Below are 25043 nucleotides of genomic sequence, written 5' to 3'. Positions count from 1 at the left end.
ACACTGGATGTCTTCTTCTATCACTTTCCACAGACGGGGGCCTCTCACTGAACCTGGAGCTTACCAACTCACCTGTTGCTCAGAAGGCCCTTGGGATCCTCCTGCCTCGGCAGCACTGGGATTACAGCTGTGCACTGCTGCCCCTGGCTTTTCCGTGAGTTCTGGGGACCTTACACAGCAAGCACTTACCCACTGATCCATCTCCCCAGCCCTGGACACAAGTCCATTAGCACTTCATTTCTTGGGATCTACACTGTGAACACACTCCCCAGGTAGTTCTGACGAGTGGGCTTTGAGGAAAAGGAATAGCAATTTCCCACAAGGTGAAACTTCAGGTTAATACAGAGCTACAGGGTGTGTGTCTCACTGGAAACAGAGGCAAAGCCGTCTGCCTGCCTTCTCCAGAGACTGTGGGGCTGAGCAGGGTCTTCCGGGTGTGCTCTGCAGGTAGATGTGTTGTCTGTGGACAGCAGCCTGGCTGCTCTGGAAACTGGGCAGATTAGCTGTTACAGACTCACACAGGCGGATTAGTCCAACTCAAAGACTTTAATGTACATTCTGCTCTTGGAAAAAATCTCCAAGGAAACAAGAGGCACCAACAGACTCTCATTCCACGTCCTGCTGGGAGCTTGAGCCCCAGAAGAGGACGGCACCAGGAGGCCAGAGCACAGCAAATGGCCTGAGGTCAGGGTGGAGGGCCTGGGAGCCTTCTTGAGGCAGAACTCTGCCCACACAGCACAACGGGTGTGCCCTCGAGACTCCCTAACCCAGAAACGTGACAGCACTGAGTGAGGGCAGCCCCACAGCAGGGCTGGGAAGTTACGCCACCCCGCATCTCCAGGGCTCTGAAGAAAAGGCCCACCTCTAACAGGGCCTAAGAAACAGACTTGGGACAAGAACTTTTCCTTTTGCTGTTGATTTCCATGTCATCAGAAAAAGTCACAATGGCCTCAGTGAAAAAGTGGGGACATGTGGAAGGAAGGCTTCTGTGTCCCTCCTGAGAGTGTGAGGCTTCAAAATGGAAGCCCCAGACCAGAGGCCAGTTCTGGGACATCAACCCCTGGGGCTTCTAGGCAGGAGGGGCCTCGGGAAAGGATGCTGAAGTTGACCATTGTCAGACTCAGTGAGCCATCATCCTGTCAGCCTTCCTCGGGCTGGGCTCCTGAGAGCTCAGAGGCCCAGTTCCTGGCAGGCTTCCTCCCATTCAACAAGGAGCAGGCAGAAATCCTGTACAACCACATTCAACCTCAAACCTACATTTAACTTAGAAATTCACCCACTAACACCACGGATGGACCAGGTCTCTTCTTTCTTCTTTGAACCAGGTATGGAATAAGCAGCTAGTCTTTTAGACTGAAAGTTCATTTTCTCATTGTCAGAAGGGATCAGACTGTTGCTGGGACAGGTTTCACCTGGACCTTCTGAAAGGGCCTTTTTCTGAAATTAAGCACCAGGGCCAGGATAAGGGAACCACAAATGCCCCACTTTTCAGCAAAGGAATGCATTTACTGGTGAAGAGGGATGCATTTACTGGCTCCACCTCTGCAGGACCTGACTGGATCACTATGCTGGAAGGTCCCAGGACAGATGGATGAGCGGAGAAAATGGGTAGTAGCCACGTGGGAAGGGGTCTCCCTGGCTTCAGGATTTGCAGTTAGCCAGTCTCGATGCCCTCAGGGAGCTCCACCACCACCGGGGCACAGTCCTCAGGCTCCGAAGCAAAGTCCCATCGGAACTTCTTCGTCAGGTGGGCTTGGAACTTCTCCGCCTTCTTCCTCAGGGTGGCATCCACAGCAATACTGCAGGCAGAAGAAAAGAAAACCTACGGAGAACAGAGGGAAAGTCACTCCTGAGAACAGGGGCCCTAAAAGCTGTGGAAATTTCCTCCTAGTGTTCGGCTCTCTGGGGCAGTAGATCAGCTGCTGCTGGCACAGTCCCAGGACACCTGCTATGCACCCCCCAAAACCAAGAAGAAAGACACTGGAACGGGACTGGAATGGAAAATTACCATGCTGGGCACAGATGCCCCATGAAAGTAAGGCCACCAGTGTTACCACTACTGCCCACCTGGGCAGGGGGGCAGGAGGGCAGGGGAAGGGGACAGGATGGGTAAGAGCTACAAGGCACCTGGGCAGTAACACAGAAGAAAAGATAGTTATACCAGGTGGTGTAAAGAAGTTTGGGGAGACACATAAGCCCTTGAATCCCATAAAGTCCCAGGCCCTCAGCCAACAAGGCTGAATTGCTGCTCTAATCTTCTAAGTGGGCCATAGAATACCAGTTTGAGGCTTCCATTCCTCTTAAAAGCTGTCTTTAATGTTCATTTAAAAAACATTACCATTGTTTCAATTGTGGTAAAATAGACATAGCTACCATTTAAACTATTTTTAAGTGATTAGCCAGTGGCAATAAGTGCATTCCCATGGTGCAACCATCACCAACACTCATCTTCAGAAACTTCTCATCTTCTCCAACGGAAGCTCTACCCAGGAAACCCCAACTCCTATCATTCCCGTCCTCTGGCTTTTAACAACACTCTTCTGCTTTCTGTCTCTGACTCTGACTAGGCTAGGGACCTCATGGAGGAGGAAGTTTATAGCATCTAGTCCTTCTGTGGCTGCCTTATTTCACTTAGCATGTCTTCAAGGTTCATCCATGTTGTAGCATGCATCAGAATCTCCTTTCTTTTTAAAACTAAACAGTAGTCAGGTGTTGGTGGAGCATACCTAGAGGCAGGTGGATCTCTGTGAGTTCAAGGCCAGCCTGGTCTACAGAGTGAGTTCCAGGATAGCCAGGGCTACACAGAGAAACCCTGTCTTGGAAAACCCAAACTAAACAGTAGAGCTAAACATGGTGGTGCACACCTGTAGCCCCAGCACTCAGAAGGCTGAGGCAGAAGAAATTCAAGCTCAAGGCCAGCCTGGGCTACACAGTAAGACCCTGTCCCCTGTGCCTCCTCAACCCCCAACTCATACATCCTTTCAGGAAGGCGTGATTGTGCGCTCTCTGTCTCTCTTTCATATTTTTGTTTTGTTGTTTTTGAGACAGGGTTTCTCTGTGTAACTGCTCTGGCTGTCTTGGAACTCATTTTGTAGACCAGGCTAGCCTCGAACTCACAGAGATTTTCCTGCCTCTGCCTCCTAAGTGCAGAGATTAAATGTGTGTGCCACCATGCCAAGCTCATATCTTTATATAGACATATTACAATTGTGCATACACACACACACACATTTTTAAAGGTTTTTATTTATGTATATGTTTATGCCTCTGTGTCTGAGTACGTCCATACTCACGTAGGTGCCTGCAGAGGCCAGAAGGTGGTGCTGGATCTAGCCCTGGAGCTAGAGTTGTAGGTGGCCATGAGCTGCCTCACATGGATGCTGGGTACTGAACTCAGATCCTCTGCAGTTAACCCCTAATCCACCTCCTTCAGCCTCTGGTAGTCCACATTCTATTTGCCGTTCACCTGTCAACAGCCATTTAGGCTGTTTGCATTTTAGGTATTGGGAATAAAGTTGCCATGAATATAGCTGTACAAATACTCGAGTCCCTGCTTCCAGATCTTTGAGTGCAGACCCAGATGGAACTGCTACACCTTATGGCAACTCCCTTTGCTGGCCACTATTTCCACAGCAGTGGACCACAGGACATCACTGCCGGCAGAAGACAGGGTCCAGTTCTCTGCAGCTGCTCAATACTCTTCTGCTTTGCTTACTTATTTATCTGTGAACAACAGCCGTTCTGATAGGTCTGGGTGTATCTCACTGTAATTCTGATTTGCATTTCTCTAGTGATTAGTGATGTTAAACATGTTTTCATGAGGTTATTAGCTATTTGTATATTTTCTCTGGCCAAGTGTCTACTCAAGTCTTTTGCCTGTTTTTAAGTTGGGCTGTTCAATTGTTGAGTTACAGTAGTTCTTCACACATTCTAGATATTGAGCCATTATTCTGATTTCCCCATGAACTGCTTCAGCTAATACAAACATGGGTAGAGGACTAGAAAGACATTTTCTACACATTTGAAAGGCCATTCCAGTTCCTTATAAGAATAACAGTAAGGCAAGCCCACCACCACCACCACTTCCTTCTTCTCCTTTTTTTTTTTTTTTTTTTGGTTTTTTTCGAGACAGGGTTTCCCTGTGTAGCTTTGCGCCTTTCCTGGAACTCACTTGGTAGCCCAGGCTGGCCTCGAACTCACAGAGATCCACCTGGCTCTGCCTCCCGAGTGCTGGGATTAAAGGCGTGCGCCACCACCGCCTGGCCTCCTTTTTTTTTTGAGACAGGGTTTCTCTGTGTAACAGTCCTGGCTGTCCTGTTCTGGAACTCACTTTGTAGACCAGGCTGGCCTCAAACTCAGAGAGATCTGCCTGCCTCTGCCTCCCAAGTGCTAGGATTAACAGCCTACTACTTCTTAAACTACCCCACTGTTCAAAAACATTTCAGACACTCAAATTGTACACCCAGCATGCTCTGAGAAAGACATACCAGATATGGTTTTATTATTCATTTTTTTAAGTAATTTTTTTTTTTTGAGATAAGGTCTTACTATGCAGCCCTTGCTGGTCTAGCCTTGAGCTCAAAGAGATTAGCCTGCCTCTCCCTCCCCAGTTTTGGAATTAAAGGCTTGTGCCACCACACCCAGCTCAGAATGTGTACTTTAAGGACATGGGGTAGGAGGCTGTTTAATTACCTAAAAGGGAATACAAAGCTTTTTGTCTGCCACCTGTTACCCTACAGGCCTACCCCAGACGTAGCCACAGGGCACAAGCGTCTCTGATTCAGTCACCTCCGGTTGTAGCTGGCCTACACAGCACTATGGAGGAGAGCGAGTTCCAGGCAGCTTGTCTGACAAAGGAAACAGTTCTACTCTGCAGCTGATTCCCAGGGGCAACACCAACCTCTCTACAGTCTGTTAGCGGGAGTGAGGCTCATTCTCGGTGGCCTTTGTTGAGAGCCATTCTCTGTGAGCCACAGGAACGGCAGCAGAGGCAGAGTGACTGGAGATGGGTAGGAGGCAAGTGTTACGGAATTTGGCTTACCCAGGGAACTGAATACAGGAGTGGGGAGCGTAACTGCAAGAAAGAGCCAGAGCAGTTACTCACGGGAGGGGCTGCATGATCTTGGCAGTAAAAGCTCCTCTGTGCTTCCCTGAGCCCAGGGTCACTTCATTGGTCGCCTCAATCTCACTGACGTCACAGGCTGTTTACTGCTGATGTCATCCAAGAGTGAAGCAATGCAAAACAGTGACCCACTCATACCTGCATTCTGCCCTTCCGGGATTCAAACACAGAACTTCTTTAACGCACAGGAAAATGAAGACAATCGCAGGCCCAAGACAAATTAAGTTATGGACCTTTTGCACAGTCCCTTGCACCAAATAATTGTTCGTTATGTGACAGTGCTGGAAAAAAGGCTTATCCTAGAGATGAGCTGCACACCAGGCCCCAGAATGCTGCTGGCTTCTATGACTCTTGCAAAGGCCCAGGCTAAAACGAACTGCTCTGAACTCTGTTCCTTTAGCACTGGGCCTGGCTTCCCGAATGGCATTTTTCATATTGTCTTATATCACAGGGGTCCGTGCCTTAAAGAGTAGGGACCAAATCACACTTACCAGTGTATCCAACACAGCATACCACCCAGAGCCTGGCACAGAGTTAGGGCCCACAGGAGCTCACCAAATAGTAAGTACAACACACAGATTTGTGTTGCACTTGGCAACAGCCGGAAGTGAGAGGCTGGAACAAGCTGCGTTCAGAGTCATCACCCACCTTCCCCACCTACCTTCCGAACATTCCTGAGAGTAAAATCAACTACAAGTGGGTACAAGCAAAGCCTTTGGTCTTTTTTTTTAAGCTTCTAATCCGAAAAGTGTTTCGTCCTTTAACTTGTCATTTAACTCTTTACTACAAGCCTGGCAGGTTGGAGGGCAGGAAATTACCAATTCCACTGTACAGATGAGGATGCTGGCTCACCACACCGTACTCAGCATGCTCCGACCAAGCAAGCCCGGTCCATCTTAGAGTTTCTCCACTACAACCTTCTTTTCTATCTCGACAGAGTAAATGCGTCCCTGACACTGAACCCTGTGAGTGCTTCTGCAACTGTCCCCAGGTCTCCAGAACCCGGGCCACAGACCACAAGGAATTTCACTTTTTTTTTTCTTTTTGGTTTTTCGAGACAGGGTTTCTCTGTGTAGTTTTGCGCCTTTCCTGGAACTTGCTTTGTAGACCAGGCTGGCCTCGAACTCACAGAGATCCGCCTGGCTCTGCCTCCCGAGTGCTGGGATTAAAAGCGTGCGCCACCACCGCCCGGCTGAATTTCACTTTTATAAACCAAGTTCATTTAAGTATACTTTGCATACAGTGAAATGTGTACACCACTACCGCCCAGCTTATCCTGGTTCTTTTATCTTCAGATTAATTCTATGCTTTCTTTAAAAAAAAAAAAAAAAAAAATTCTAACTCCATAGAAAAATGAGTGATCTTAATTTTGGCTGATTAAGCATGGATTTTATTTATTTATTTTTTTTTTTTTTTTGGTTTTTCGAGACAGGGTTTCTCTGTGTAGCTTTGCGCCTTTCCTGGAACTCACTTGGTAGCCCAGGCTGGCCTCAAACTCACAGAGATCCGCCTGGCTCTGCCTCCCGAGTGCTGGGATTAAAGGCGTGCGCCACCACCGCCCAGCTTATTTTTTTTAAAAAAAGACTTTTAAAACAGGATGATCACATTTTGCAAATGAATCCATTTATCTAAAATAAAAAAACATGGGCCAGGCAAGTTGGCACATGAACTTAATCCCAGCACTAGGGAGGCAGAAGCAGGTGATCTGTAAAAGCCAGCCTGGTCTATAGAGTGAGTTCCAGGCCAGTCTAGGCTACATAGTGAGATCCTGTCTCAAAACAACAATACCCCAAAAAACCAAATAAAATAAAAATAAAATCATGGCCACTACATGTTTTTCTTCAAATATAGAAAAAGTACCAACACTTTAATCATTAAGTCTATTATGAAATTAAAACAAAAAAACTCTCCGTTCATAAATATGAAAGCTTTTAAAGAGCAAAGTTCAGTGACTGCAATATACATCCAGTCACGCCCACTGAGAAAGTAAAACATCACAGAGGGCAGCTGAGCCTGTCTTATCCTACATTGTTTCGGGAGGCTGAAGCAGAAGCTTACTTAAAAAAACAACAAAAGCCCTCAGGTGAGGCTTACAAATGAAACTGGCCAGAACACTTGTTATCCCTATAACTGAGGCAGGAGGTTCCACAGGCAAGACCACACGCTGCGGCGGTGAGCAAGAAGCGAAAGCTCCAGGAATCACGTCTTCTTTTAAGACAGGCTCTCTGTGGAGGCCTGACTGTCCAGGACCTTGTTTGTTCTTGTTCTGTTTATTTCAAGACAGGGTTTCTCTGTATAACCCTGGCTGTCCTAGAGCTCACTCTATAGATCAGGCTGACCTTGAACTCATAGAGATCCCCCTGCCTCTGCCTCCCAAGATCTGCGATTAAAGGCGTGCACTAGCATACCTGGCCTCCTGTCTTCTTTAAATTTTTTTCTAAAAATGACATTTACTTAATTTAGTGTGCATGTGGAGGTCAGAAGACAATCTGCAGGGGTCAGTTTTCTCTTTCTACCATGTGGGGCCCTAGGATCAAACTTAAGTCGACAGGCTCCGTGGCAAGCACCTTCACCTGTGAGACACATATATAGCCCTACAGTAGGCTTCAAATCTAAATCACAGCCTGGCCATCTCTTTTGTGTGAGTGGGGACAAAAACACAAGGCCAGTACCATCCACATGATGGGGCTGTATACCCAACTTCTTGCATTGTTTTGAGGGCTAAATGAGACGATGCATATTGAGCAAATAAAAGCCACAGTCAATGGCAGGAGGAGGTAGGTACATTTATCTATCAGAAATGTTTATGATATGGAAAGATGGCTCATTGGTTAAGACCACTGGCTGCTCTTCCAGAGGATCTGGGTTTGATTCCCAGAACCCACATGGTAGCTCACAACGGTCTGCAACTCCAGTTCCAGAGAATCTGACATCCTCTTCTGGTCTCCATGGGCACTAGGCATACAAGTGGTGCAGAAACATACATGCAGGCAAAACACCCATCCACATAAACATTAAAGACATCATTGAGACTAGAGATGTAGTTCGGTTGGTAGAGTATGTCCATCACAAGTCCAAGTCCTAGGCTGCATCCCCAGCACCACATCACCTGCACATGGTGGCACATGCCACTAAACCTAGCACTTGGGAGGGAGAGACAGGAGGACCAGAAGTTTAAGATCATGTGTCTACATAGTGAGTTTGAGTCTAGCATGAGATGCATAAGACCCACCTGTTAGCATTTAGGCACCTGTACTGGCCTGCCCTTAGTGTCCTGACAGGATACACCTCAGCTGCAGCCTCTTGTGGGCATTAGCTAGTTTCCTTATAAAAGGCGGCCTTGCCTACCGCCTGTCTCCTGTCTCTTTCCCCCCCTCGTCCCCAGGGACCGGTCCCCGCCCCCTTCTCTCCCCTCCCCTCAATAAACCTCCTACATGGGCCCTGATGTGTGGTGCGACTCCTTCCCACCGTTTTTAAAATACAACATCGGTTCCCTGGCTGGGAAGGCTCTCCTGGCAGTTTGTAACAGGATGGAACCCTGGAACCTGGTCCGCCCGCAACAGCCCTACTTTCCCACCTAACAGATCGGATCGCTGGGACTTTCCATTCAACACCAACAACTGGTAAGCACCCCACTTCTGGCCATTTCCCACGAATGACGCTTTGTTTCTCGAGCACAGTCCTCACGTTCTAGCTTTTCTTGAAGCCCTGGTACCAGGCAACTATGTCTTCCTCGGGTTCCTAGCTCATCGGCCCCTGCTTTTTGGACGACAGTCCGCTGAGTAGCTTGCGCCTTCTCGTCGGTCCTTGCTGAATTTCTGGGATGCTGGAGATTCCAGCCCTTGGACCTTCTCTACCTCACTCATGAAAATGTGCCTGCCTCCATGAGGGCTTAACTTATCCGCCTTTGTAGTCAGACTTGGTCCTATGTACCAATCAAAATGGCTGCTCACCAGCACTCCATATCCTGGTATTTCACAGGACCTTTGCAGCTTCTGCCAGCCATCCGGCAGATGGAAGGGGTACCCTGCTTTCAAGCTTTCTCTTACTAAGTCCCTTCTCCACGGCAGCTTTTCACCCATTCACTCTGGCTCTCCCCTCCTCCACACTTGTAACAAATCTGCTTTCTCATTCACCAACAGCTCTGCTTTCCATTCAATACCAACGATTCGGTCTCTGGTGGGGCCACCCGCCTCTGACCCTTCCCCAGATGTGAGGCTTCATTTCTCAAGCACAGTCCTCTCCTTGCCTCCTGGCTTTTCTCAGAATCCTGGTACCAGGCGACGGTGTTTCTCTCGGGCTCCTAGCCCTCGCTCCCTGTTCTTGTGTGACGGAGCACTGACCAGCTTGTGCCCACTTAATCTGATCCTCCCTGGATCCCTGGGACGCCAGGACATTCAGGCCTTTGGAGCTTCTTCTCTCTGCCTCACCCTTGGGAACTGGGTCACAGACCTCCTCCCTCCCATTGGGATGTCTTTTGGAGACCCACTGACCATTCTTTGGACCAGGCAGTTGGGGAACTGAGAAAGAATTCTCCACTTCCTTCCCTCTTTTTGCTCTGACTCGCTCGTGTGTGTCTGCTCTTCCTCCCTAAATGTTCTGTTTGCTGAAACGTGCGAATCAGAGATGGAGAAGCCAGCTTCGTCTTGCTCAGCACACACCGGTTCTCCCTTTCTATTTCTCAACTCCTGTTTAATTCTGTGTATGTATATGTAACTATTAACAGCAGCCATGTGGCTCTCTCCATCTTGGCTGGTGATCTCATGATTTCTTGTGAGCTCCAGGGAGTCGACTTGGATCCACCTCAAACAGTATCTTGCCGGGTCCAAGCAGTGCTGGACAGTTCCACAGAGCCTGGACAGCGAAGTGAAACAGCCAGCTACCTCAGGACATGGCCAGCACCCTAGTTTTCTCAGGTCCCCCAAAGATGATCGATGCACCCCCAGGCCAGCAGGAAGCAGTCTCAAGAACATGGCGCTCTCATCCCCGCCTCATCTGCTACCCTTTCTAACTCCTCACCTTTTTATAATAAGCAAAAGGGAGGAATGTTAGCATTTGGACATCTGTGCTGGCCTGCCCTTAGGGTTCCGACAGGATATACCTCAGCTGCAGCCACTAAGAGCACTCCCTGTGTGCATTCCCTATGTTCCCTTATAAAGGGCGGCCTTGCCCACCTCCAGTCTCCTTTCTCTTTCCTTTCCTCGTCCCCAGGGACCGGTCCTTGCCCTCTTCTCTGCTCCTTCTTTCTCCCCTTCCCCTCAATAAACCTCCTACATGGGTCCTGTTGTATGGTGTGACTCCTTCCCACTGTTTTTAAAATACAACATCACCCATCTCAAAAACAAGACAAAACAAAAATTAACTACAGATATACTTGTTAGAGATGACACCCAGAACAGTCATAAGGCACAAAGCTTGCTTGGAATGCATCTACAGCTATAAACCCCCAGATCTCCAAACACCATGGTTATATGACTCTAGCCTAAATGCTATGCAACTGGCAGTTAGAATCCTTATTTTGTGCACAACTCTCCAACACACTATTAATTCCAGATTATCTTTTCATTGACTTGAAGCAAATTATGGCGAGTTAAGTTACTTTAAATGAAAGAAAAAACTTTTTGTGAAACAAATAGGTTTTTTTTTTTTTTTCAAGCTAAATCCAAGGGATTTGTAAAAGCCAGTGGCATTTATTCAAGTGTCTCACTTGGTAAATTTGGAGGAAAAAAAAAAATCAATGGCTGAGGTCATACAGGACTGACTTCATGCACACTAATATGGCTGTCTTTAATGTCTTTAAATGCTCACACAAGCCAGCCCCTCTCCACAGACAACAGACAGTTATGCCCCTAAGCAAGGAAGCCAGCTCCACCTGACTAGCTGGGGAGAGAGCAGGAAGCAAGCTGAGGAAGCTTTTAAGGTCTGATTCACTCAGTGACACACATCCCAAGTGAGTGCCTTTGCGTGGGGGATCGGATTCTCACTGCCAAGACAAAAAAAAAAAGTTTTATAATATCCTAGTCCATACTGTGCCTTTTGAAATATCGATGTCCCTCACATAAAGCTATTCCAGAACCCCTCAAGCCCCTCAGACATTAACCCCAGCCAGAATCCTTCATTCCTTCTTTGATGTATGAAATGCCCTTTGTTAGACTTTACTGTTATATTTACATTGCCAAAGGAATGATCAATACTTTACACGTAAAGAACAAGCAGTAACACGGGTCAAATGGTAGGTGTTGACAATAAACAGTGAGAAAAAAAATGCAGGCTCATGGCTCTTTGGGGAATGCTATATTAACTTCAAGTTAGCGGCAAGTACAGTGCAGGCTAAGAGTATTCGGAGGAGGCAGAGCTAAGGGATGTATGGCCAAGGACACGATAGGCTGTGGAGAATCAGGTTCAGTACAGAAGGTATGAAATTATATGAGGTTCCAGAGAACATTCTGGAAAACATGCTTACAGTTAATACTGCTTTGCACATTTTCAAATGTGCTGAGATGAAATCAGACTCCAATGATGTGCTTTTTACAACTGAAACAAAGGAAGTCTAGGCAGTGTTCATGGGTATAGTTCCAGTTGTTTGGACTGCCAGAACCACTTGTGCCTAGGAAGGAATTCAAAGCTAGCCTCAGAAAAAAAAGACTAAAACAGCATGGCCCGTCTGGGAACTTGCTGTGCACAGACCCTGACACTACCTTGATAGTGAAACAGCAACTAGAGAACAGGCTAAGAGCCAAGTAATAAGGAGCCTTGGGGCCAAGGGTGGCACATTTAACTTTCCTAGTAAACAGGGGAGCCACAGAGAAATAGGATCAGAGCTGCACTTTGGAGCAACAGAGGCAGCAGTGTGGGAAGCAGATGGTTTAACAAGGTAAGCATGGAGGCTGATAAACTCTGATGGAGTCGAGAGGAGACCAAAGAGGCCCAGCTAGGACAAGGTAAGAGGGTAGCTAACACCACTATTTGGAACTCTCCAGTTAATTCGTCTACTTCCTGCTGTCAGGGACTCTGACACTCTTGCTCAGCTATAGTCTCACTTCTAGAACAAAATCTTGTATACAGCAGGTGCTCAGCTAGTAAATCCATAATCAATGAACCTTGAAGACAGGAACTCCAGCTAAGTCTTGTCTGCATTCCTCAACAACTGAAGTAGAATGATGTATGTAAAGGATGCTCAAAAACATTTACTAGTGCACTATTTTAAAGGCATATGTCCTGAACATTCTCAAATAATGACATCAGCTAGTATAGCTCGGCAGTAGAGTGTGAGACCCTGGGTTTTATTCCCAGTACCACATAAACTGGGTGTGTCTGGCACACACCTGTAATCCCAGGACTTGGGAGGTGGACAATGGAGGATCTGAAATTCAAGGTCACACTTGGATCATTGGGAGTTTGAAGCCAGCTGGAGCTAGAGAACTTGTCTAAAAACAAGCCAAATGACATCAAATGTCTTGTCCAGGGGGATCTCACACCATCAGCACTGCGCAACCCGCATACACGGGCATCACACAATCCAGCTGGGCCCCTGGTATTTTGAGATCACTGTTGCAACACAAGTCAGCAACACCATGGCCTTGCTGTGCTGGCATGACGGCATCCACTCACATCATGAGGGCAGTACGTCACCCCCTAGACTGCATCGTTCCCCATGGCTGCAGCTACCAATGGAGGCCAGTTAGCAGTTTATGACTCTCACACTGCCTGGCAGCCCAGTGACTTTGTGAGGAGGGTCCTCACAGAGGAGGACTAGAGATTTAACTTCTCTGCTCCATAATGAACAGAAAAGGGCATTTAATTCTTCTGAAGTAGAACATGCCAGGCTCAAGCCATCATTTGACAGACACATCACCACAGTCTGCCCAAGTCCTCCAAACGCCAGACTCTCCAGGTAACTGCCTGCTGCCTAATTACAGACTCATCCAATAGCATGGCAGTTTTGGAAAAGTGTTCCCTGCCTCTGAGAAACAACATCCACAGGATTTTGGGGGTGCGGGAGTGGGGGTGGGCATGGGAAATCCATGCTGTATTCATACCTTGGGGTTCCAAACTTCTATGCAATTCCTGACTTCCACTTTCCAGTGTCAAAGTAAGTCAATCATTTAACCTCTCATTTTTTTTTTCATTTGAAAAATGAAAATGATTTGGTCTGTCCAACAGAGTTCTGGGGAGCTAACATGTGATTGTTCATCTCAATTGCTAACCTAAGACAGATCAAGAATCACCTCGGAGAAGGGTCTCTGGACATGCCTGTGGGGACTTGGTTGATTAGATTAACTGAGGCATACAGATCAACCCACCAGTCCCTAGGCTAGGATCCTAGAATATAAAAAAGAGAAGCCAGTGAGTTAAACACAGGCCGTCACCAGCTCACCACTACAGAATACTATTCTCCTTTAAGTGGCTTTTGTCAGGTTATTTCATCACAGCAACAGAAAAACTTAGACATCACATGATACAATAAATATGGTGCCTGCTACCCAACAGCATTAACAAATACTAGTTTCTTCTGTGGGTGGGGATGAGAGCTCAGTGAGGAACAGCTTGCATGGAACAGGCCTTCTGGGGCATCACACACAGACAAGAAAGACATTGGTGGTACAGAAGCTATGCAAACGGACAACTGTGTCTGCCTCTGCTACACCAGAGAAAGTTATAAAATGTGAGTGACAGAGGCTGTCCCCAGTACATAAAGGAAACTAATCTGTTTGCCAAGGGAGGAAATAGAATAGGATGAAGACTCTAAGTTGTTTGAAGCTCCTTCCCTAATTACCACTCATAATGAAAATTTAATTGCCAAGTTAAAAGCAAATTTCACTTTTTCTGTCAGAGAACCTCTGCAGAAACTGGCACATTTTGTTTGAACAGGAAATCAAAGTTACTTTAATGCTTAAATGAGATCTAAGGAGCTGCAGATGTTTCTCTGGGAATAACGAGCTTCAAAACTCTGCCTTACTAGGCTGCAGCAACTCCCAGCTTCAGGAGACCTAGAACCGCGTGAGCTGGTGCTCCGGTTTACTGTGGGTTATCTATCCCCCATGGGTTCATGCCTTGGAAGCTGCACGTGTTTGGTGACTCTAAGAGGCGAGGCCTGGTGAGAGGTTCCTAGCTCACCGGGTAGTGCTCCGGGGTTCTTTGGTTAGTTCCTCACAGAGGTTGTCACCAGCAGTCACCAGCCTCCAAAACTGTGAGCTAAACAAACCTCTGCTGGGACTGCAAGATGGCTTATTGGATAAAAGCCCTTGTGGCACAAGTATGCTGACCTAAGTTCAATCCTCAGAACCCATACGACTCCCAGAAGCTGTGCTCTGACCTCCACAAGCACCCCATGGCACCCACTAAATTTAAGAAACAAAAAAATAAATGAATAAACGCCTTTATTTCAAAGCCGACTGCCTCAGTTATTTCCTTATAGTAATAAAAAACTGGTAATACAGCTAGGTAACTAGGTAGGTAGAAAGGATGTGAATTCTAAGTACCCAGTGCTAGGCCAGAGAGAGGATCTCTGGCACAGAGGTGCTTACAACACAGTAGAAGAGAGAGAACCAGGAAACATCTCCAGGTTAGGAAGCACACTCAAGAAACATTAGGGTCATGGAAAAACAGCAAGAAAGAAAGAGGTGACCTTCCTGAGGAGAGTGCTCTCTCACGTGTGCCTTCCTGCTGACCAACCCACATGTGTGCCAGCCCCAGTCTGCTCACCTGTAAGGTGCTGGTGAGGAAGTTGTCCTGCGAGACAATGTCCACAAAGAAGTCGGCAGGGATCTCACCGAGCTGGTGGTACAGGATGGAGATGAGGCTGACGTACAGCGTACGGTGCTTCACCATGGCTGCTTCTGACCGACACAGGAGGTTCAGGAGCCGCTTCCAGTGCTCAAACGCCTCATACACATTGCCCAGCAGGAAGCACACGAAGGCAAACTGGAGTTCACCTATGAGGTACAAGAAGAGCTAAGATTCTCACAGCAAGCTACACCAGCTGACACTCCCCACATGACTTACAATGCCATCATTTCCACGAGACCTTGGCAACAGGGAGCCTTGTAACCCTGTCACTCCAACAGAACGTAGGATGGGAGTCTGCACCCAACAAGCACTCAGAAAACACTATTGCTCAACTGCTAAAAATTCAAACCATGGGACACCAAACTGTGGCTAGATATTTACACAAAAACGGGTCACAAGAAAAGCGGTAATACTACATGTCTGGCCCTTTAGGAGGTGGACCCTAAACTTATCCATCAGAATGGCTAACAGATCTCATTAAAAGCAAAGCTGCCCAGAGCCAGAGAGGTGGCTCAGGGATTAAGGGTACTCGCTACTCTTCCAGAGGACCCAAGTTCAGTTCCTAGCACCCACTACAAGCACCTTACAACTACCTGTGACTCCAGCTGCAGGAGATATGACAACCTCGTCTGGCCTCAACCTGCACACCTGCACTCATGCAAATACCCACCACAGACACAGACACACAGACACACACACACGCAGGGGCATAATTAAAAATAATAGAATAAATCCTAAAACTTTAAAAAAAGAAAGTAAGTAAAGCTGCCCGTTTGTCAACTAAAAGATTTTGGTTAAGTAGAGATGATGGACTCCAGAATTGGTAAAAAACAAGATCAAAGCTGGGGGCTGGAGAGATGGTTCAGAGGTTAAGAGCACTGGCTGCTCTTCCAGAGGTCCTGAGTTCAATTCCCAGCAACCACATGGTGGCTCACAACCATCCGTAATGAGATCTGGTGCCCTCTTCTGGCCTATAGGGATACATGCAGACAGAACACTGTATACATAATAAACAAACAAACAAACAAATAAAATCTTTAAAAAACTAAACAAAACAAAAAAACCCACAAGATCAAAGCAAAGTATTTTACAATCAACTCTGAACATTTCCATGTTGCTGAAACGGTCACCTCTTAGTGGCTCATATTCCAAGCTTCCCGTGAATATAGGTGACATGACCCACTGTAGGCTGGTGAAAAGCCGCATGACACACCATACTCAGTCCTCAGCCCAGTCCCTCCATGTCATCAGAGAAGGCATTTTAAGATGAGGTCAAGGGCATGCCCAAGACCGTGTAACTATGTTTTGAATGATGGAAAGCTAGATCAGATTGATGCTGGGTAGGTACATTTCTAGAGTCTCCCACAGCAGGAAGTTCCTAAATTCCTATTACCAGTCAGCTTAGTTTTGTTTATTTACTCACAGGGCTCTGATGCTATCTCTGAGCAGCCGAGTGGCTAAGAGCATGGACAGGCATTAAAGGTGTAACAGGGCCGGGGAGAGGCTCAGTCAGTCAAGTGCCCGTCTTGCAAACACATGGACCAGGGTCAGGTCCCAGAACCCGAATCACAAAAGCTGGAGTGGTGGTGTAAGTGCTCACAATCCCAGCACTGGGGAGGCAAAGACAGGCAGATGCCTGGAGTCTACTCTGGCCTACTCTACTCAGTGAGTTCTAGGTCAGTGAGAGAACCTTCTCAAAAGAAAAAGGTTAGCAGCGCTTAAGAACCACACCCGAGGGACTGACCTTTGGCCTTCATATGTGGCATGTGCATGAACACACACAAACAGCAAGACAAATGTTTGTTGTCATTAGTATTCAAGAAATAGAAATAAGATGCCACTTTTCAACCACTGAACTGAAGAAGCCTTCACTAAGAAACCATGCTGAGTGCTGTCAAAAGTGATGAACAGCCTCCTACCCCCGGTGAGGAGGCAAAATCTGGTAACCCGCACAATCCAACCCTAAGCCCGGGCATAATCACACTCAAGAGTGCTTATTAGGCTAAATGTGTAACAGAAGAATAGGAGCATCTTAAGGAGTGACCACCAAGAACTAGTTCTGTAGCTCTGGACACTGAAGAGGTGAGCTGTGACATGGAAATCCTTACAGCACATCACAAACGCTTCTCTTTAATCTTGTTTCTATAAAAACCCCATGTGCCCCTAGAATGTAACTGAAGTTTAAAAGACTGGACTCTAAGGCCGGGCGGTGGTGGCGCACGCCTTTAATCCCAGCACTCGGGAGGCAGAGCCAGGCGGATCTCTGTGAGTTCGAGGCCAGCCTGGTCTCCAAAGCGAGTTCCAGGAAAGGCGCAAAGCTACACAGAGAAACCCTGTCTCGAAAAACCAAAAAAAAAGACTGGACTCTAAAAGACAAGTGAAATATAACTTATACTTTTTGTTTGTTTGTTTTGTTGTTTTGTTGTTTTTGTTTTTGAGACAGGGTTTCTCTTGTGTAGCTTTTCCACCTTTCCTGGAACTCACTCTGTAGCCCAGGCTGGCCTCGAACTCACAGAGATCCACCTGACTCTGCCTCCCAAGTGCTGGGATTAAAAGTGTGCGTCACAGGAAAAAGAGGAAAGGAAGAAAAAATGCACTAAACTGTGAAAATGGTTATTTATAGGTGTAGGACTTGGAGTAAATTTTATTTTTGCTTTTGTTCTGTGATAAATACATACTATTTTAAATTAAAGAGAGCAAGCAGCAATAAAAACTGTAACAATTAAAATAAAAATAAAAGTCCTGGTCTAAGCCAGGGAAGGGACCAACATTTTAAGGACTCAAAAGCAAACTGAAGTGTCAGAAGAGGCTTATGGAACATAGACAGAATTGGCCTAGCAACCAAGAGCCAGGGGGCTCTGGTCTCAATGTGACCACTCTATTGGTCAAATCCCTTCTCTCTATAGAGCTAGGCCATGTCACTGATCACCAAACATGAGATTATGTGCACTGGCTCATCTAAGATGCTCAATTAGATGGATAGCCACACAGCCAAACTGCTGGGGCCTTGATATAACTCTCTTGACTTAAAATCTCTAGGCTAAGGGTAAAGATACATATATGTTTAATGACTTCTAATGAGTCTACCTCCTTTAAGAGCTCTGAACTAGCTAATCCAAGATCAGCCCTCTATTCAAAATACCCCCACTAGCCTCCTCCCCCAAAAGTCTAGTTCTTTCTTACCAAGTACATCCTGGGAGTTGCAAGGGAACTGCTTGCTGAGCACAGTCTCGAGGGCATAGCTCAAGTCCATGCTGTGCCTGGTGATCTCTGCGGGTGTGGCACCTGCTGGGAACATCTGAGTGGGCAACTCGGAGAAGCGGATCTCTGTCCCAGCCCTGGGCTTCATCTCAGGCAGCCGGGCTAAGCCCTCTTGGTAGCTTTTGCACTCAGTACCACAGAGGGGTAGATTCTGCTCCACTCTGTCCTTGGTGTGCTTCATGGAAAGCACGGGCAGGACATCTGAGAAGGCGCAGATCTGCCTGCTCTCAGGCTGCAGCTTCTCCACGGTGGCCTCACTGATGAAGTTGGTGAGTGAGATCCATTTCTTGAGTGTAGCATATGGGTAAGGTCCCAGAAACTGGTCTAGCTCAGGAAGATTGGCTCTCATAGCTTCTACTTCAGCCTCTGGAGCTGGAGACAAGTCTACCTCTTCCTGAACCGCATTCCAGCGCAGGACTGTCAGCCCCCGCTGCTTCAGGCTAAGAAAGAAGCCCATCCGAGGGCCCACCTCCCTGGGATTGGCCTTGTCCACAGAGCTGTAGTGGAGGAAGTGGATGCCAGGAGGGATCATCTTCACACCCCGGAACTTGGGCCCCACCTCCCAGGAGTTGTAGTCAATGCCAAACTCTGTCCCCTTGGGCATGTTCAGAATGACCACAGTGGCTCCTTCAAAGAAGAGTTGCTTGGCTAACTCAGGATCCATCTGCATGGAAGCCATGGGGCCAGTGTTGGGTAACCAAAGGCAGGACTCCTTCTTGACTTCTAGAACAACAGAGAAAAAAGAGAATGAGTGACCAGAGTGTGGGAAAAGGCTACTTCATTTACTGCACATTTCTACACGCCACATATTGAATCTGATCCTGACAGAATTAACCCCATAATCCTCACAGCAACACTCCATCTGTCTAGCACCTGTCTAACCCTGCATCTCTCTAGGAAAATCGGGATCAATGAGATTTTAGGGTTTTGATTTAAGAAGCAAGAGTCTTCATTCCACCACTTAAAGAAAGGTCACACAGTGCCAAAACGAAAGCCCGACTGCTGGTCCTGCTGGCCTATGTCCACTGCACACTAATCTTAGACTCTGCACTCAAGTCTTTCTCCTAACAGAGGGTAAGGATGGAAAAATACGCATGGCCCACTTTAAACTAGAACTGTGCTAAAATCATTTTAAGCTACAATTCTATCTAAACCCTGCTACTGGAGAGTACCTTTTTTTTTTTAAAGATTTATTTATTTATTATGTATACAGCATGTATGACTGCAGGCCAGAAGAGGGCACCAGATATCATTACAGATGGTTGTGAGCCACCATGTGGTTGCTGGGAATTGAACTCAGGACCTCTGGAAGAGCAGTCAGTGCTCTTAACCTCTAAGCCATCTCTCCAGCCCCGGAGAGTACCTTAAGATCTGCCAAAGATGACCCAATCAAATCTGTTACCTAATTTCCCACGAGCACCTAAAATTAACAAAAGGTTTGAGAAGTGGAGAGCTTTTCAAACTCATCAAAAACCTAGTTGAAAGTGAGGGAAAATAAAAGGACTAGTCCCCTTCTTTAAAAATAACTTAGCAGGGTACAGTGGTACACATCTGTATTCCCAACCCTTGGGGAATGGAGGCAGAAGAATCAGGAGTTTAAGGTCATCCTTGATTGCTAGAAACTGTCTCAGAAATACAAATACATAAATAGATACATAAATACAGAGCTTGTCTAATACGCACAAAAAGGAACCTTAGAACCACACACACACACACAAAATCATCTGTGGGAGGCAGAGGCAGGGTGATCAGGAGTTTAAAGCTGTTCTCAGCTGTGCAGTGAATGAGGCCAGCCTGGAATACACACACTGTCTTAAAAACAAGCAAATAAATAAATACAAAACAAAAACATCTAAAGTCCAGGGAACAAACAACTTCCCAAAGAGTCACAATTCATCCAGAAAAGATTGACATGGCAGGTCTACAGTAAGTATTTGAGGAGGAGCTTTGATTCTTTATTTTGCCCACATTTAAATTCCCTATAAAGACACTTTGATTAAAAACAACGTGAGGGGCAGAGTGCTGGCAATCGGCTCGGTAAGTCAAGACACTTGCCCTGTAAGCCTGACAACTCACTTTGATGGACAGAACCCACATAAAAGTTGAAGACAAGAGAACCCACAAAGTTGTCTAACCCTCACATGTTTGCCATAGCATAAGACACCCCTCCCCATCATGTACTCACATACACACAATATTAAAAACAAAACAACTCTTTGGCACATACTGCCTCTGAGGTATTTAGAAGAATGGTTCCAACACGAACCAATTTAAGCCAAGCAACTACTTCAATTTTTCCCTAAGTCGCTAACTCAACCGACAAACACTCAAATTACCTGCACTACACAGGGTCTTTACTGAACCCCAACAGAAACATCTGCAGAGCAAGACTCCCGACTACCAGGTATTTTCATTTTACACAGAGGTACAAAAACATGACTTCACAATTCACAAACAGAAAAATCAAGTGCTTAACTCGTTTTACTCTTTAAAAACAAAACAATATGAAGAAAAAAATCCTTGTTACAAAAATGTTAGGAGCATACTTTACTGTCTTTACTTCAAAACCACAAGAAATGACTCTCAATCAGCACTTTTTTCAAACTGCAAGACATAACTTGAGTTAAGAAATCAGTTTTAGACATACAGTTGATCTGAAATAATGAAAAAAGTCATACAGAGGCCAGAAGAGGGTGTTGAATTCTCTGAAACTGCAGTTGGAGATGGTTGTGAGCACCATGAGGGTGGTAGGAACTAAGCCCAGGTCCTCTGGGAGAGCAAGCAGGTCTCTTAACAACCATCTCTCCAGCACCAAGAACAGAATCTTTAACCTATCGGAATTTCACAAGTAATAAGGATGGGTATGATTCCTTGAAGGCTTGTGTTTATATGCACATGTGGTCGTGACATAAAAGTTTTTGAGACTGGGCCGGGCGGTGGTGGCACACGCCTTTAATCCCAGCACTCGGGAGGCAGAGCCAGGTGGATCTCTGTGAGTTCGAGGCCAGCCTGGGCTACCAAGTGAGTTCCAGGAGAGGCGCAAAGCTACACAGAGAAACCCTGTCTCGAAAAAACCAAAAAAAAGTTTAAAAAAAAAAAAAAGTTTAAAAAAAAAAAAGTTTTTGAGACTGTAGTTCACAGTCAACATCTGAAACATACAAATGGGATGCATTCTTCACATCCTGCAACACATAAAGACATCTCACCCCATTCACCACCTCCCTAGCCCATAAAGACATCTCCTCACCCCATTCACCACCTCCCTAGCCCGGAGAGTACGTGTTCCTCAATGTTTCTCTCTCTCTCTCTCTCTCTCTCTCTCTCTCTCCCTAGCCCGGAGAGTACGTGTTCCTCAATGTTTCTCTCTCTCTCTCTCTCTCTCTCTCTCTCTCTCTCTCTCTCTCTCTCTCTCTCGTACGTGTTCCTCAATGTTTTTTTCTCTCCCTCCCTCTCCCCCTCCCCCCCCCCCCCCCCCTCTCTGTGGCTTTAGGGAACATAAAATTCTTACTATGCCCCGAAAACCCTGCTCCAGCTTATTTAATACCATCCTCACTCCCAAGGACTGGTCCAGCCACACTGGCTTCTTTCTGACCCTCAAACCAGAGAAAACTACCCACAGCACTTTGTCAAATAATTTTCCTGATTTTTGTCAAGTGTTCTGTAATTATACTCCGGGTGCCTTATTGTCGGTCCACTCCAGTGACAAGTGTGTAACTTTTTGTGCTTGATCGAGGGCTGTCATAAACACAAGACTTGAGTCCTACGTCCCTAGCACAGACGCGATGCTTAAAAGTTTTATTTAATAAAATACAATATGCATTTAAATAAAGCCAGGAGGCCGGTGGATGACTTACCGGAAGCCACGCAGAGAGGGGATCAGAACCAGATCGAGTGATGATAAGGTCTCTGGTCTCCAAGCTCTACAGATAAAGGGGGAAAAAGTTACTTCGTGGGCGCCGGAGGACCGACGGGTCCTCAGAGAGATAGGCCTCGTGAGATACCAGCCCACAAACTCGGCCGGCTCGGAGACAGGGGCCTAATTAAGTACACTCTGTGATTCTGAGCCGAGAAGCGAGGTGACCTGGTCACACACAACGAACCCAGAGGACGAAAGAGGTACCAAGAACCGACACTCACCACATAGCCTCACGCTCCGGCTCCGCGGAAACGGGACGGAAGTTCGGCGGCTTTGGCACCGGATAGGTGTTACGGAAAAAGTGGTCCGGCGGAGTCCCAGGTCGCACAAGAAATGGCCCGTGCTTGCAGGTTCCTCCTGATAAAGCACTGCATTTTCTTCTTAGTGTTTCATATTACCGCCTGAATCATGGATAACAATTTTAATTAAACTACGCACTTTATCCCCTTCCAGAAACATACTCACCAGCCACAGTCCTTTGGTCTCAAGCAGACACGGGTACCAAGGCATGGTCCAGGTGGTGGTTCCCAGTAGCCACGGTTAACCTCGGCTTCTTTAGCCACATCACTATGCCAGTCACAGTGTCAAAGATGCCCTGTTACCACCCAGTCCCAGCTTCTAGACACACTCATCCCTAGGTAGAGTTTCAGAAACCGAGCCTGTTGCCTGAAGGGAGAACCAGTTCCTTCCACAGCCCACAGCAGTCTGTCTGACAATGATCACCCAGTGTCTTGCAGGCCTAACAGAATACCACAGGCAAACTATAAATGCACATTGAGTAAGGAAACCTGCCTGTCTTTTTCTTCACGATTTCTTTAGAACCTAGCCCATAGCTAGCTATCTTAGATATACTGTGTGTTAATCACTAATAACAATAATATGGTATAGTAAATGACTATTTGCAGGTCTGGCCTTGGGCTAGGTCCCAGAGCCACTAGGAGATATATGTCATATATTGCAAAGAATTGCCTTATGTGATAATGAGGGCTAGCTAACCAGCACCAAAATTTATAGGGTAGGCCACTTGGACACTATTTCTAATCTTTACACTAACCATAGCCAATGTGTGACACTCCCCTAATCTTGTACTGCTGACTTTACCTACCTGATTTTCTACCCTGTTGCAATCTTGTTTATCTTTGAAGACAGAATTTTTAAAGGCTTCAACCTCTTCTTCAGGTGAGTTTACCAAAACTGGTTGACATCTAAGATGGCTGACAGAGCAAAAGACAAATAACCTCCAACTTGGTTATCATCCTTCTAAGTGCCAACTATGACAGTTGTCAACTAAAAGGACCCATAAAAGCAGTGCCCAAATTGCTGGAAAACCCCTGCTGTTCCCAGAAAGGCTACAAGTCCCCCAACTAGCCTCATTTCTTTTGTGCTATCTCTCCATCTCCCTAACCCCAATCGGTCAAGAAGTTGATGTGAGTTTATCTCCCATTTCTGTTCCTAACCAAGAATAAGTCTCCCTTGCTGCTTAATGTGTCTTATTGCCAGTGCTACAATTCTAACCAAGAAAAATGACCCGGGATGGAGAGGAAAATTTGGTAATTAATATTCTCAATCAACAAAAGATTAAGCCGAGGTTCAAAGAATGGCTGCAGACCCAGAGAACAGCTGGGATGTAGAACATGATCTAGCTGGAGTTCTGGTCCCTGTGCTGTTGTTCCTTGTCTGTCATACTTCCCCAGTGACAGCTGAATCCATCGATCTGTCCCACTCACAATTTCACAATTCATCTCTTAGGAGGTTGAATCATCTCGGACCAGGTTAGATGGGGCGATCATGGTTAATCACATTGGGCTGCCCCAAGGTTGGCCAGAGGCGATGTTCACCATCAGGCACATTGATCTCAGCCCGCCCTGTCAGTTCCATTTTCCTTGTGAAGCAGTTCAGCTTCCTCCCCTCCCCTCTCCGCTGCCATCTTCGGAGCTGAGCTGTGGTGTGGTCTCTGGGCTTCCTGTTCCAGGCGACTTCGCCATCTTTTCAGAGACTCGGGGAATTTACCACTGGACACAAAAGTTGTAGGATATGAAGATGGTGGCCTGAGAATCTAACTTTGTGAACAACGTTGATCCAAATCACAATGTCTCAACTTTGGCACCATTGGTATTCTTGGTTGCTGATAGTTCTGTGCATTGGAAGTTTAGCAGCAAACTGAGGCTCCAATTCATAGAACATTGGACAACTGTGACACAAAAATGTCTCTAGAAATTGCTTCATCGCCCTCTTCAACCCAAGCTGAGAAAAACATTGATGTAGATGAACTATCCCAGTCATTCCCTGGAAGCAGAGAGACTAGTTTTACATGCCCAGGAGGTGTGGGGTCCTAATGTTTGTAAACTAAGTCCTATTCCAGTATCCTAAAGTATCGATCATTGAAAGAAATCTACAAGGAGAGTTCTGGAACACATTCACAACAAACAGGACTCTGGAGAAGACTGGGTTCTTTTCACTGTGTAGCTTTCGTATCATTTAATGAACTGGCTTTAGAGACAAAAACAGTAATAGTATCTGAAATGATAGGAAAATGTTCAGAATGTAATTTTAAAAAAGTATTTAGAATGGTACGTACAGATGACTCTGAAAAATAAACGTATGTGAAAAAAGATTTGTTTTGGCCAGGCAGTGGGGGAGCACACCTTTAATCCCAGCACTTGGGAGGCAGAAGCAGGCAGATCTCTGAGTTTGAGGCCAGCCTTGTCTACAGTGAGAGTTCCAGGACAGCCAGGGCTACACAAAGAAACCCTGTCTCAAAAACAAAACAACAAAACAAAACAAAACAAAAAAGACTTGTTTTGTAAGGTTTGGAGTGATATAAAAGGGTGACCTGGGTGATTTCCTTGACAGAATAAAATGGAAAATGTAGAATGTGTACCTTAGGTGACCCAAGGAATAAATTTAGATTTTACATAATTATGATTTTAATTTTAATCTTTATTCCTTGCTTTC

At 46.3% G+C, this 25043-nt stretch overlaps 1 protein-coding gene across 2 annotated transcripts; it reads right to left on the bottom strand.

Annotated features, from left to right (window-relative positions):
* Positions 1 to 531: 531 nt before the first annotated feature.
* On the bottom strand, positions 532 to 25043 carry Aar2 (AAR2 splicing factor). Of its 2 annotated transcripts, XM_052722685.1 has the most exons (5): positions 22310 to 25043; positions 22027 to 22092; positions 18095 to 18895; positions 14828 to 15057; positions 532 to 1822 (listed from the first exon to the last, which is right to left on the bottom strand). In XM_052722685.1, exons 3-5 carry the CDS (start codon positions 18849 to 18851, stop codon positions 1655 to 1657), a joined length of 1155 nt encoding a protein of 384 aa, XP_052578645.1. In that variant the 5' UTR covers positions 18852 to 18895; positions 22027 to 22092; positions 22310 to 25043; the 3' UTR covers positions 532 to 1654. The 2 variants fall into 2 exon arrangements, with proteins under 2 accessions (XP_052578645.1, XP_052578646.1); XM_052722686.1 differs by lacking the exon at positions 22310 to 25043 and having other exon boundaries at positions 22027 to 22303.

Source organism: Peromyscus californicus, unplaced genomic scaffold (genome assembly GCF_007827085.1).
Source record: "Peromyscus californicus insignis strain IS unplaced genomic scaffold, ASM782708v3 Scaffold_7__1_contigs__length_154581171, whole genome shotgun sequence".
In the NCBI taxonomy this organism is placed as follows: domain Eukaryota; kingdom Metazoa; phylum Chordata; class Mammalia; order Rodentia; family Cricetidae; genus Peromyscus; species Peromyscus californicus.
The sequence above is the reverse complement of the archived record's forward strand: the minus strand, read 5'-3'. Positions and strand labels throughout refer to the sequence as shown.

Bases quoted from the DNA above. Each gene is read 5' to 3' on its own strand.
- Aar2 (XM_052722685.1), bottom strand. From the start codon at position 18,851: ATGGCTTCCATGCAGATGGATCCTGAGTTAGCCAAGCAACTCTTCTTT. The intron at 15,058-18,094 runs GTAAGAAAGAAC...TGTACCTCATAG, and splicing joins CAACTCCCAGGATGTACTTG to GTGAACTCCAGTTTGCCTTC. The intron at 1,823-14,827 runs GTGAGCAGACTG...TGTTCTCCGTAG, and splicing joins TCCTCACCAGCACCTTACAG to GTTTTCTTTTCTTCTGCCTG.